The 13,876-nt window shown below is 50.0% G+C and overlaps 1 protein-coding gene across 11 annotated transcripts in view; it reads left to right on the forward strand.

Annotated features, from left to right (window-relative positions):
• Trak1 (trafficking kinesin protein 1) overlaps positions 1 to 13,876 on the forward strand; it is a 169,131-nt gene that overhangs the window by 102,572 nt on the left and 52,683 nt on the right. Inside the window, exon 1 of one of the 11 annotated variants that reach the window (XM_031345659.1) lies at positions 1,536 to 1,915. The exons of 5 other annotated variants lie outside the window; for them this stretch is intronic. In XM_031345659.1, the coding sequence (XP_031201519.1) occupies positions 1,783 to 1,915 (133 nt within the window). In that variant the 5' untranslated portion in view covers positions 1,536 to 1,782. Of the gene's footprint in view, positions 1 to 1,535; positions 1,916 to 7,383; positions 7,791 to 13,876 lie in introns of those variants that run through there. 5 more of the 11 variants (XM_031345665.1, XM_031345663.1, XM_031345655.1 and 2 more) reach the window with 5 other exon arrangements.

Here is a 13,876-nt window from a genome sequence, read left to right on the forward strand (position 1 = left end):
GACACTGGTCTTTCTGGATCCGTCTCCACTTATTACTGAGTCTCGGTCTTTCACTGAACCAGGGGCTCACCTGCTCAGCTACCCTAGAGAGCCAGCCAGCTTGTTCTAAGGATCCCCTTTCTCTCCCTTCAGAGTGCTGGGGTTACAGGTGTGCTGATGCCTGGCATTCAGCTGCGTGCTGGGAGCCCAAACCCTGGCCCTCATATTTGCACAGCAGGTACCTTTCCACAGGTCCATCTCCCAGCACCTCGTTCCCAGTTTCTTAAACATTAGAATGATTTGGAATCGGTGCAAGCTGTGGTCAGAATGGCCTTGCTTTGCCATTCGGCAGTGTTTGCTGCCCACACCCAGCCCGTCACATCCTCTCTGCTGAGATCCATGAGCTGGGCAGTGTGTGCGGTGGATGCTTCTGAGTCGTACGTCTTCCTCATCTCTCTAATCATAGCTGGGGATCTGCACTCCGGATTGCTCGTGCTGGGTCATTCCCATTTTTATAGAGTAGTAATGAGGATGCTTCAGACTAGCATCTCTTGCTAACTTGCCTTACCTTAAACTCATGCTTAAACTCATGACCACCCATCACCCGGGGCTTGCAAGCCCCGCCCCATCTCTGTCTGAGCAAGCCCCACCCCATCTCTGTCTGTCTGAGCAAGCCCTGCCCCATCTCTGTCTGTCCGAGCAAGCCCCGCCCCATCTCTCTCTGTAACAGGTATTGCTATCTCCTCCATTAGCAGATGGCACTGATATGTCCAGCAAGGTCTGAGACAATGACCAAGTGCCTGAACCAAACCTGCAGCTGACTCCGTAACCCCAGGCTCTTCTCTGTGAAATAGCACTGTGTCCGCCCTCCTGCTAGCTTTCGCTTGTGTATGTGATGGGGCATAGATAAAATATTGATGCAGTTTGTTAGGACTCTCAAAGCCCCACTCTTCAAGTCCATCCCCAGGGACATCTACCTCTTGGTAGCTGTTCTTGAACACACACCTAAGGGACAGTAAATTCAATGACACTATACGACACGGGGCCCTTTAGGTTGACATTCCCCTCATTTCGTATGTTGCTACTTTTTGAGAAGTTTGAATAAAGACACAAGCATAAATAGTACAGAATGTGAGTGAAAATGTTTTTGTTTTCTGGGTCATTCATTCAGTCTCCTTTAAGTGGAGATTTTAAAAAATTAGGAAGGGCCGTTAAATGTCTTAAGTTAAGGAAAGAAAACCAAAAAACAGTCCTTTGCAAACTTTAAAAGGTCGCCGTTTTTAGATGGGGGGGGGACCTTTCTGATCACCTGAGAGGGGGTGGTGCCTCTAAGCCACGCCCACATCCTTCCCTCTCCCTGAACGGCACCTCTGCTCCCAGCATCCTTGGAAGACATTTCCTTCATCTCTGTATCATTTTTTCTCAGAGCTGGTCAGTTTCTATGGCAACAGTTAGATTGAAAGCTGAGCAGCGAGCAGGGGGCGAGGCTTGAGCGAGCCAGCGGGTGGTGGTGTGTGGCTCTGACGTCACCCTCGGGGCGTCCGGATAGGCTGATTCCAGCTACTCCCTTTCAGGGCTGCTGTCCAGTGCGCTTCATCAGCCGGGCCTGCGGGGTCTCTCAGTGCTCTGCAATCAGCCTTCCTTTCCTCTGCCTCCACTCCCCCACCCCCCGCCCCTGTAGAGTCTTCCTTTCCTCTGCCCCCTCGCCCATCCTGGCTCCAGACTATCATTAAGAATGCACAGCCAAATTCTTCAGTGTTTGGGGATGCTCTTCTGCCGGGTGTTCTGGAAGGGCCGGGAGGCATGGCAGCGTTTGACTTGACAATTCATGGCGCCGTGAAGTCCGTTCCTTCCTCTGCAAGAATACTGACTATGCAGAAATTCACTGACACGGATTATTATGAACTGGATTGGTATTATGAAGAATGCTCAGACGGTAATTAAGGCCTCTTTGGGAGAGCGGGATGAGCGGTGACATTGTATCTCTGGGGATGTGTGTGTGTGTGTGGGGGGGGTACAGCCCTCCCCTGGGAGATGGGAGCACGGGGACTGGCATCACCAGAAGGCACGGCAAGCATGACAGAGGGGATGGCAGGTGGGCCGGGCTCTTGACAGAGGGTGACTCTTGCCGTGCACAGTCATTTGCTTAGAATGGGAACATAGATGGTTTTTGGTATGCTGGATTCTGGGCTTGTAAGCTTGGGACCTCTGTAGGACTGAATCTGTGTGTGTGTGTGTGTGTGTGTGTGTGTGTGTGTGTTTCCCCTGTGCTCTGCTCATGGTACGAGGCTGGAGACCTGTGTTCAGTAGGTCAGCAGTTGGAAGGCCTAGAAGAATCTGCCCTTTCCTGAGCTCAGATCTTGGGACTGGGGGCTCGAGGAGCCTGGGGAAGGCAGAAGCAGCTTCCCCAGCAGTGGGTGATTCAAATGAATTTTGCTGGCTGTGTTCAGCAGAGATGGGGCCCAGGTGAGGATGGACGGGTCAGAGAGAGAGGATACATCCTTCTGGGACCATGAAGGTTTGCAAGAGGGTGTGGCTCACTTGAGAGGATGCTGCTTGGTGGCTGAGGTGTGTGGCTGGATAGGTGTCAGCAGGTTTCAAGTACAGGGAGGACAGTGCTGAGAGGTATTCTGGGAAGGATTGCCAAGGAAGGGCTGCGTTGGGAGGTAATGTTGTGGATTGAAGTCCTCTGTCGTCCTTAGTTGCTCTTTGCAAATGACCCTTAAATAACCAGCCTTTACAAAAAAAAAAAAAAGGAGACAATTAAATGTCCCTTTGGAAGTGAGTTCTTCAGCGGTGAAGTCCTCTCAGCTCTCCTCGGGCTCGTTAATAGCTGAGGTGAGTGCTTATTAATTGACTCAGAAGTTTCTGATTGCTCCGGGCGTGACTACGTTTGAAGGTCTGTGTGACGTAACAGGCCGGAGGAGGCTGGCCTAGTTAGTAGAGAGCTATGGGATTATCTCCTTGTCTTCGAACGTTTGGCTGCAACCAGAAGGCTGAGAGGTTTTCTTGGGACGTGCTTTTAAAAGGCATAGAGAAACTTTACCCTGGCCCCTGGCAGTGTGTAGTGCTGGCATGTGGTTTTACCCTGGCCCCTGGCAGTGTGTAGTGCTGGCATGTGGGTCTGTCTGGTCTTCAGAGGTTCTGGGTGACAAGGAGAGTGGGGCATAGACGTGCGGGGAAGGATGGATGCAATCTCTTTCTGGCTAAATAATGTTTTGAATCAAGTTTCCATCCTGCTACCGTGCTGTAAGAGGCAATGATGGGTTCTGCTTTTCGGAAGCCACTGTTGACCCTTTATGGCTTCCTTGGTGATTGGATGCTCTGTGACTCTCAAGAAAGCCATTCATTTCATCCCCAGTGTCTCATTGATTTAGAGAGCTTGGGTCCCAGTGGGTGAATTTGGCACATCCCTGAGCCATACTAGTGGTTGGGGAGGAGGGCGTAGTGTCTGGACCCCCTGTACTGTCTGATTCTCAGGGAAGCCGGTGGCTCAGTGCCTGTCTGGAGATGCACAGGAGACCTCTTCTTATCTGGCATCACCAGGATGCTCTTACTTCACAGTCTCAGAGGAGTCACTTGGCTCTAGGCATCCTGATGGGTCCTTTCCAAGAGCAAGGGAAACAGAAGAGGGATGGCTCATTGCCCCAGGACTGATCGCCAATTGATATTGATTGCCATTGCCATTTGAGTACGTGGAGAGCAAGATCTTCAACCTTTTTACCTTTGGTCTTGGGACAAGTGGCGGGTTCTAAATCCCACTGATAGCAAAATAGGATAACAGGATCTGGGGCCTTGAAATGACCTGTTTAGGTACCCACAAATGCTGGTTTCTAGTCACCAGTTTTCTTCCTTCTTCTTGTGTATGTATGGGCATACATAGGCCACAGTGCCCTTGTGGAAGTCAATGGGCAGCTGTGTGGAACTGGTTCTCCTTCCACCGTGGTATAGCTCCTGGGATTGAATTCAGGTTGCCAGGCTTGCACAGTGAGTACTGTCCTTACTGAGCTGTCTCGCTCTCCTCTGCAGTTTCTAACTACTTGGATTCTTCCTGGCTTTAGGCAGGTTAGCCTGGAAATAACATTTACTTTGACTATATGGATCTCTCAAACAGCAAATCATTAGACACTAGCTTTTTCTGTCCTTATCAGCTGGCCTTTGAATCAATACTGAGGGAAGCTTAAAGGAACTTTCCATGATAATAGCAAAAGGTGAGTCAAGTGTTTCCAAAAGCTACGAAGTCATCATTTATGCCAGAGGTCCTGACTCTGCCTGATGGTCATTTGCACTGAAGTCGGTAATGTGCAACTCAGGGCAGTGAGGACAGACAGCACCCGTCCACCCCACTATTCCCTCCACCCCACACCCTCTCTATAAGCTGTTAGGAACCAGCTGTGTTCCCTCCTGATCTCCGATCTCCAGGAGAGCCTCCCCTGGTCTTGAGTTACTGGCTCCATCTCCCCTGGTCCTGAGTTACTGGTTCCATCTCCCCTGGTCCTGAATTACTGGCTCCACCTCCCCTGGTCCTGAGTTACTGGCTCCATCTCCCCTGGTCCTGAGTTACTGGCTCCATCATCTCCCCTGGTCCTGAGTTACTGGCTCCATCTCCCCTGGTCCTGAATTGCTGGCTCCATCTCCCCTGGTCCTGAGTTACTGGCTCCATCTCCCCTGGTCCTGAGTTACTGGCTCCATCTCCCCTGGTCCTGAGTTACTGGCTCCATCTCCCCTGGTCCTGAATTGCTGGCTCCATCTCCCCTGGTCCTGAGTTACTAGCTCCACCTCCCCTGGTCCTGAGTTACTGGCTCCATCTCCCACCTTAGTTTCAGATTGTTGGCCTTTCTCCATCACACAGAGTAAGACGGTAAAGGGTATGGGGAAGGTCTCAGGGCAGGAGCTAGTCATAGGAAGAGTCAGAGAAGGCTCATTGTTCAGGGCCTTAGAGTAATTTGCAGCCCCCATCAACACAGTGCACAGAGCATTGTGAGTCTTTGCAGAATCCATCCTCATGTACCCAGAATTCACAGTCTAAACTCTGAGCTAAACAGTGTTAGTTACTTTCATTTTTTTTTTTTTTTGGAGGGGGAGAGACAGTTTTTCTTGTAGCCCTGGCTGGTCTTAAACTTGCTTTGTAGTCAAGGAAGACCTTGAACTTTTGGTCCTCCTGACAGTGTAAATGTCATAAATGAGGTCACCAAGAAACGACCCTCCATAATGGGCCAACAGTGCTCTGTGCAAACAAGTGGCGTCTGGACATAGCATAGCAGCCGGACTGAAACAGACCCAGGCTGAAGGAGGATGAATCCTGTCGGTTTACTCCAAGGAGGGCCAGAGGACAGCACCTCTCTGTGGAGAGGAAAAGACAGATGTATCAAGTCTTAGCTTCTGGAGAACCTGGATGAAAATATGCAGGGATTTTGGTTCCTTGTCATATGCTTTTCTGTAAATACAGCTATGTCCAGAGAACTGCGCAGAGCCACTGCTTAGTTCTGGGGAGGTGCACTGTGCCTTTAAGAGCTTTCATAAGCAAGACTACAGGAACTTTTTTTGTTTTGATTTTTGTAGGTGTAGTCTTGCTTGAGCCCACTTTAAGTGATCTTCCTATGTCACCCTGCCAAGTGCTGGGGTTGCTGGCATGAGCCACACCTGGTTTGGGGGGAAGATTTTTAGACGGTGATATCCTAAGTAGTGTGTGTGTGTGTGTGTGTGTGTGTGTGTGTGTGTTTATATGTGTAGACATGTGTATGTAGATGTGTGACTTGGACAGCATTGTTAAAAACACCCTCAATTTAAACCGAAAGATGAATGTGAATAACTCACTGATCGGTGAAGTTGCTCGAGTTTTTCTGAACGAGTGAAACGAGCCTTTGTTGTCCTTTAACTTCCGAGTACTGCATCCTACACATCCAGCAGCCCAGATACGTGGTGATGAGTCACGCTCTGCGTGGGGAGGCCCCCCTCCCCGGACGTCCCTTCCACACTTTGGGGTAACTAACCAGTTTTCTCATCTGGAAAAACCCTGTTAAAGTTAATCAGTAAGCATGATTTGATAATGTTTATTAAGATTAAGCTATGTTTTTGATTGAGTGTATGTTTGAGATACAACCTTGCTGTGTAACCCAGGCTGGCCTTAAACTCCTTGGAGCTGGGAAACCATGCGTGCACTACTATGCCTGACTCTTAGAAGCATTGTGTTTAAAGCTTGTATACATAATTTTTCAAAAAATTTGAAATTCTAATCATGAAATCTGCCTGTGATTTTCTGCAACATTGTCTTTTCCAAACACAATCTTAATGTGTTAAAATGGAGCAATCATTTTGACATTCTAAAATTTGAACGGAAGTATAATAATCTGCCTCTAGTTGGTAATTTTTAAGTAAAACCTTTATCGTTCCGTGGCGTCCTGCTGGGCACTCATACATGATTTTCTACTAGTCTTTAGGGAGGTAGCAACTCAGTGTGGCAGGCTATCTCAGGTAACTAAGCCGGATTCTCAGTCCTCCAAGCTGAGTGAAACCCAGTCTTCCGCCCTGATAGACCTCTTTTGATGATCTGGCTGCTCAGCTCTCCCTGCCTGACTCCTTGGCAGGGGCAACAGCCAGAGAGATAGAAGAGGTCAACAGGTGTGGATTTGCATGCAGCCGGGGGAAGGCTGGAGCCTGGGGACCACAGAATGAGCTGTGATGTCCAGCTGTGCTGCTTGGTCAGGGCCACCTCACAGAGAATTTGATAGGAGCGCCTGTGTTGGTATTTGTGACAGACAAAAATCAAGCAGTGCAGGGAATGGCTGTCAAGGTACACCTTAAACTGTGTTTCTTCCCTGGGGCACCATTGTAAGTTATTAGGCATTCAGTTTTTCTCTTTCTTGTTCTAGCAGTGAGAGAAATTTTCCTGGACTTGTAGACAGAGCTTGAAGGAGAGCATGGGGTTTATAAAACACAGAATAATGAGGAAAATAACGTGCCACTTGTTGTGCCGAGAAGGCCTGGGTGGTGATATTTAGCCAGGTGATGGATCCTTCTTCATTTGTGAGAAGTCAGGATTCCTGCACTCGGAGTCCCTGCAGTCCTTGGCTCCTCACAGTCTCCACGGATTCCTTCAAGCACACCCACAGGAAGTCTCTCAGCTCAGAGGCAGTTGAGCAATGCTTTGCCAGGGCAACTCCTCCTCCCCACCGCCTTCCTACAGACAGGTGTACCTGCTTGAGGCGTGGCTGGTGTTTTCTTTTGCAGTTGCTACGAAACTTTCTGGACGCTACCATTCCTGTTCTTCTCAAGGGGGAGAAAGGCCAAGAGCATACCTCAAGGCACCATGCATTCCTGCCTGGCTCCCCTCTGTGTCCAGGGCATTTGGCAGGGTGCTGCTCTTCCAACAGGCACTCTGCCTGCGGTGCTCCACCTCCAGGGTCCTGTGAGCCACCCTGTCCTTCCTGCTCTCAGTGATGCTGGGCGGGTGGCCCTGTGCACACTCGTCCACTCCTGCCGAGCCAGGGCATGTCTGCGACCCTGGCTGGAGCCCAGTATGTGCGCTTTGGGCCCCAATGGCTCCTCTGGCCAGGTGGCCAAAGGCTCTCCCAAGGACAGTCCCTTAGGACAATGTTTCAAATTTGGGGTGACTTCAACAATGTCCCTGAGAGACGTGGGAGGGGAAGAGGAATGTTTTGAATACAACTGCCAGGATGAAGAGAAGGTGGCTACCCCTGAGCAGCCTGATACCCTGGACATCTTGGTGGCCACCCATGAGCAGCCCGATACCATGGACATCTTGGTGGCCACCCATGAGCAGCCCGATACCATGGACATCTTGGAGGCTGGTAAATGCTACACTTTACCTTGAGCTACACCTCTTGAGCCTTTTGCTGTTAGTGTCTAGCCAGGCAAGACTGGCCGCTGATGTTGCCACGTTCTTTTACTTTTTAAGTAAGTTCTTAAAGGAACAGGTGTACAAATGGCTTGGTGTCCAAGTAGGACTTCTGCCCAGGTAAAGCAGCACCCCGGGGCTCCTAGAACATCTCAGCATCCCTTTCCAGCTTCCCTGGCCTCCCCAGAAACCATAGCTCCGACTTTTGCCCACTTGGATCTGCCTCAGCCCGTTTTGATCACATAAGGAGGATTAAGCAGTATGTGTGGGGCTTCTGCATCCCTCCTCTGTGGCTCATATACCCACCCCTGTGGCTCATGTATGCTTTTGGTTTTGAAATTCCTCCACTTCACAAGATCTGGATTCCCATGTGCCTTTGTGATATCTCAGCACTGGTTTAGAGAGTGTCAGTCATTTGGTAACTAAATGGTCTTTAGTAGGTTGATGGCTACACATTTTCTGCCAAACAGAGTGAATCAAATTTTAATCACTCAGTTCAAATGTGGATTTTTTTTTTTTTTTTGGTGGGGGGAAGACAGGGTCTTGTCTGTGTAGCCCAGGCTATTTTAGGATTGTTCTTCATCCTGCTTCAGTCTCCTGAGTCCTGAGATTACTGGATTGTGCTCTCCTACCCAGAACGGATTTCTTTTTTTAAACTTTGAAGTACTTCAGAGATCTCTCAGGGTAACATAGTAACCATCTGAGACTAGGAGGGCTGCTCTGAGCACTCTTGGATGAGGAAGACAGGTTCCTTGTAGTATGTCCAAATATTGATACAAGTTAACTCTAGCCAGACTTCTGGGTTTCACCTGTAAGCTTGAGAAAAATGATTTTGGAAGTGAAGCAGGTAGTTAAGCAATGGCTATAGCAGTACCCTTGAGCCTGGTGAGTGATGGCTGTCAAATGCCTCAGAGGGCATTGTTCTCATGGCTCAGACTAACTTTTCAGAAGTACCAAAACCACCCCAAGAGCTCAGGGTCTCTTCTTTTGAAGTTAGTGTCCTGAAGGTGCTGTTGCCACGTCACCCCTGGAGAGCTGCAAGCTCTTGGTTGCAGAGAAAGGTAGAGGGGCAATCAAAGAACTGAGGACTCCGATGATGCCTGGAGCTTGTCTGCCGTCTCACCGGACCGTGGGAGGGAAGGCACAGCGGACTGACTGACAGGGATAGTGTTGGGAGAATGCCAGGCTGACGGGTGGTAGTGTGGGGTGGGGTGGGGGACAACAGTCTGGTGTCTAGATTCTGATGGAGTCAGCAGTTGTCAGGTCCCTGGATCCTGATCAGGAGAAAGATCAAGAGAAGGCATGGTCTGTGTCGTGGAACTAGGTCCAGCCCAGACAGCACCGGCTCTTTTTTCCCCTGTCCTTTAAAGCCCTGTGCTCCGGCATGGCCCGTTTCAGCATTGCCTAGGAGCTAATTCAGAAACACAGGCCCTGCCCAAGAGCCAGTGAGCCTGAATCTGCATTTTAACAAGATCCAAAATGGTGTGCGTGCATCAAAGAATCACTTTCAAACACAAGAAGGTGATTTTTTTTTAAGCCATGATCCATGTGGTTCTAAATCAAAGGGCATGCAGGACTCTGGAGTGGTGCCAGGTACTCTCAGAGTGGAGGACAGGTGCATGGAAGACTTCACACACATATGCACGTTCACACACACATACACATTCACACACACATACACATGCACATTCATATACACAGAGGCACACACATGTATGTGTGCACACACCCATATTCACAAATGTAGGCACACACATGGACACGCATACACATGCACACATATACATGCATATATGTATAAATACACATGCATACACAGATGCATATATACATACACAATCTGTCTCTCTATGCCTACATTGATATTTTTCAGTTGATAACTGCAGATGATCATGGGGTACTTGTTCTGTGCCAAGGACCATTTGAAATATTTTATGTGAAATTTTTTATAAGATTTATTATTTATTTCTGTTTTTGAGGCAGCATGTCACTGTGTAGCCCTGGCTGTCCTGGAACTCGCTATCTCGACCGGGTTACCCTTGAACTCACGGAGATCTGTCTCCCTCTGCCTCTCCAGTGGCGTGATTAAAAGTGTGTGCCGCCACCACATCCAACTTAAAAGGTTTATTTTTATTCTGGGGTCTCTTTCTCACTTTGGTTTTGGGGTGTGTGTGTGTGTGTGTGTGTGTATGTGTGTGTATAATGTGCATGTGATTACAGTGACCACAGAAGTCAGAAAAGGGTATTCCAATACCCTTTCCAATACCCCTGCAGCTGGAGTTAGAGACAGCTGTGAGCCACTTGTGTGGGTTCTGGTACTCCAGCTCTCTGTAAGACTGGCAGGCACTCCTAACCACTGAACCATCCTTCCAGCCCTGTGTGGATTCATCTTAAGCTCTTACAAGAACCCTGTGGGGTTAAGTATGTTAGAGTCTACACCCACCCGTGCTGCTGGCTAGCTGCCTCTCCAATTCTAAACATCTTCCAGGCCTTTCTAAGGCATGACCATTCTTGGCCCTACCCCAGACCTCATACTCCTGCTCAGAATGTAGGGGTGAGCCCAGCAGTCTGGGCTCTATGCACAGTGCTCACCCAAGTCTCCTGAGATTAGTGAGGCTGCTGGGGAGCTGGGTTGGGGGCTGCTGCTGCTCTTGCAGTCTTACCACAGACATTTACCATCACCTTTTCTTGTCTGTCTCTTCAGTCTCCTTATTCTCTGCCCAGTTGATAATGTTCAGACAGTATGTTTGTAAGGATAGTAACTTCAAAAGACAAATGACAATTGCCACTGAAATACAACAAGCAGGTCTTTGAGGCTTGCTTTTGGCCCAACAGAACTCTATGGTTCAGATTGGCCAGGTGTGGCTTCCTCGTCAGTTTTGCTGGCAAGCTGTGGTATCACCCAGAGCAAGTGGGTAGGACCAGGTCGATCACAGCTCTACTGCTTGTCTTGTTTCCTGGCCACAGGTCTAGGAGGGCAAGAGAAGCCTTCAGTGATTGGTGGGGGCAGAGGGAAGTGGCTGTGGAGGTCTTAGCCACGGTGCTAGCTCCTCTAAAGGAAGCACTTCCAGTCAGAGACTGAAGCACAGAGCTAACGATCTGATTGCTCGCATCATGGTAGATTTTGTACGCCTTAGTTTGTGGTTCCCTCCGAGTGGCCTGTGCAAGGCACACTTCTGATCTCAGCTCTTAATACAGAGGCTTGGTGTGCAGTATGGTGTTTCAGTGCCTCTGATACACTCACTGAATAATGGTAAAGAAAAGAAATCCAAGGTTGAGATAGACATATCCATTTTTCAGTCGAAACACAAGAGGCTCAACCAGGTTGGCCCTGTCCTGGGGGGTTCCCCAACTATTAACCTGGGGTGAAGATCCTGCCTATGTTTACAGCTGACAGACCCTGGGGGGGGGTGATGATACAAAGTCTACCTCTTCTCTAAGGTCCCCGTGACAAACCAAAGTTGAATTCCCCCAGAGTGCACCCTGGGACACCAGTTAGTGTGCTGGGAGTACGGGTGAGGAACATTGACCACAAGCATGAGTGACTCCAGAGCAGCCACACTCGATGGTGGCTCCCCTGTGGCTGCACAGACGAGCCCCATTCTTATGTTCTCCCCCGCCTGTAAACTTTAGCCCCCCACGCCCCTGACCTCAAGGCTATACGCAGTTAGGATAGAAGTGCATACAGCTGGTTAGAAAAAGGGGCTGGACGTTCCGTGAGGGTCTCGGACCCCGCACCACCTCCTTCTATGAGGGAGCATCAGCAGCCAGCAAGCTCCTCTGTGGTGATGTCTTGCAAACAGGCACAGCGAGTTCCTGAAGATGGAGTCGTCTGTCTGGGAGGATAGTGCTGTACCACAGACCCCAGTAAGGCTGACCTAGCAGGGCCTCGTGAGTCCTTCAGCTAAGCTCTTCCTCACATGGTTCCAGCCCTTGTAGACCCTGTGCTCACTTTACCTCAGTGACTCGGACCACTGTGAAGCTGCAGCAGACGCAGGCGATATCTAGTGCAGTGTGGCCTACTCAGATGATCTCTGCTCTACCAACACCCCACCCCACGCCCCTCTCCTCTCCAGGGATGGCATCAAACAGAGCTGAACAGGAAGTGCTCACAGCCTCTCCGTGTCTGAGAATCACACTGGTATGAGGAAGGCACAGTGAGAGGAACAGAGGCTGTGGTGTGCTGCTTGGCACGTCTCATGCTTTCTCAAGGAAATACCTGCGTAAGCCTGGCACCTTCGCCTCTTCTCGCCTGTCCTGTCCCCAGTTGCAAAATGAGTTGGGAAAGTTTAGGCAGGTGTCTTCCAGGATGGCTCAGAAACCAGGATTTGCAAAAGTACGCAGAAAGGGCCGGAGTGCACTGAGAGGCCAGATGGGAACGTACCATCCCAATAGCAAGATATCCCAAAGAGACACGGGGTCCCTTCTTATGGGTATTAGACTGTGGGCCCCCAAAAGTGGGGGTTCCTCAGAGTCTCTTGGGGAGAAGGAAAGGGCAGGAGCCTATGGCTGGTGAGAGGTAGGAGGATGATAGCGGGTCAGACCACCAGGGAGGCTGGCTTTGGGACGTGATGGCAGTGCAACTGAACCCTGACCTTGGACGCTTAGCTAAGGCATGCCTCTTGTCCCCTGTTTAAATCTCAACCTCGTGTTGGGACCCTGAGGATGGGTTCAGAGGTCACTGGACCCCTTTAGTTTCCTCCCTAGCGTGGCCACGTTGATTATGGCCCCTCTCTCTGCTTTTTGCTGTTCCTTGTTTGTTTAACTGACCTATTGAGGACATGTAGCCGAACGTGGTATATCAGGCTGTTGAGGCCCAGGCCCTGACACTAACAGCTCTGGTTCTAACAGGTTTAGCATCCCCCGAGGTGACAGCATATGCATCCTGCTATCCCCAGAGTGTCCCCCTGCATCAGGGGACAGGTGGTATCAGCCGCTTGCAGGAAGTTTTCAATTGTGTGCACTAGCCAGAAGGTAGAACGGGGAGACGTCGCAGCTACTCCTGGAAACACAGAGCCCAGTGCAGAATCTCTAGGATGGTACCTGCTGGCTAGCCAAGGTCTCCAGCTGAGACCTAGGGGGAGCCTGGGAGGGCGTAAAAACTGAGCATTTTCTTCCAGTTTAAAGGACTCCTAGGCTGCATGGCCGGGTGGCTCAGCCCCTCAGAATGGATGGGTCTGTGTGCAGAGCTGAGACGCCTGGGTCCTGCTGGCTGTGGAGATAGCATTGTGTGAACAGCAGGATACATGGGCACTGATTGGACTTCACTGTAGAGTCACAGGCCAGAAACAAACTAGCCCAGAACAGCTGTGGGGCACCAGTGTCACCGCAAGGCCACCCTGTGCAGAGGTCACCCATGGTCTCTATGTTAGGGTTCTTTGACAGAACCACCCACTTATGGGTTGCAGGTCCTACCTCACTCCCCAGCAGCATCTTTGCCTGGCACTGCCTGCCTGGCAGCCGCTCTGGGTTGTGTTAATGGATGTGTGTCTTATCTTTTCAGCTAGTCAAGAATTCTTTGAGGGGGTCCACCTATTTGCTTAAAAGATAGTGGTCTCTGGCAGTTCATGGGGAAATCAGGTCAACCCCCACCCCCCACCCCATAACAGTCCTGAAGACACTGGGGCGGACTCTTCTCCTAGGATGGATATCAGCTATGAAGGAGAGGATGTGCATGTATACTTGGCCAAGTGTCAGGGCCATGCATGGTACATTCCCCAGAATGAGCAATTTGATTATCTCTTCAGTAAAAGCCTTGGGGATAAGCGGCCACCATAGGTCAACACTTAGAGTTCCAGTCTGGGGCGAGGTCTGTAATTACTGTGTTAAGTCCATAGTTACACCTCACCTGTCCTTGAGCTGGAAACTTGGCCTCACTCTGTTTGATTTGTTATACGGGAGGGACTCCTGTGTGCATTGCAGGCTTGTTCTGGCTATAAGTGGAATAGTATTATAAAGTGCCTAGGTAACGTTGTTAATCTCAGTAATGGTCAACTCCTATTTTTCTTCTCTGCCTTGTGTGTGTGTGTGTGTGTGTGG

This window comes from Mastomys coucha, unplaced genomic scaffold, assembly GCF_008632895.1.
Source record: "Mastomys coucha isolate ucsf_1 unplaced genomic scaffold, UCSF_Mcou_1 pScaffold23, whole genome shotgun sequence".
Taxonomy (NCBI): Eukaryota; Metazoa; Chordata; class Mammalia; order Rodentia; family Muridae; genus Mastomys; species Mastomys coucha.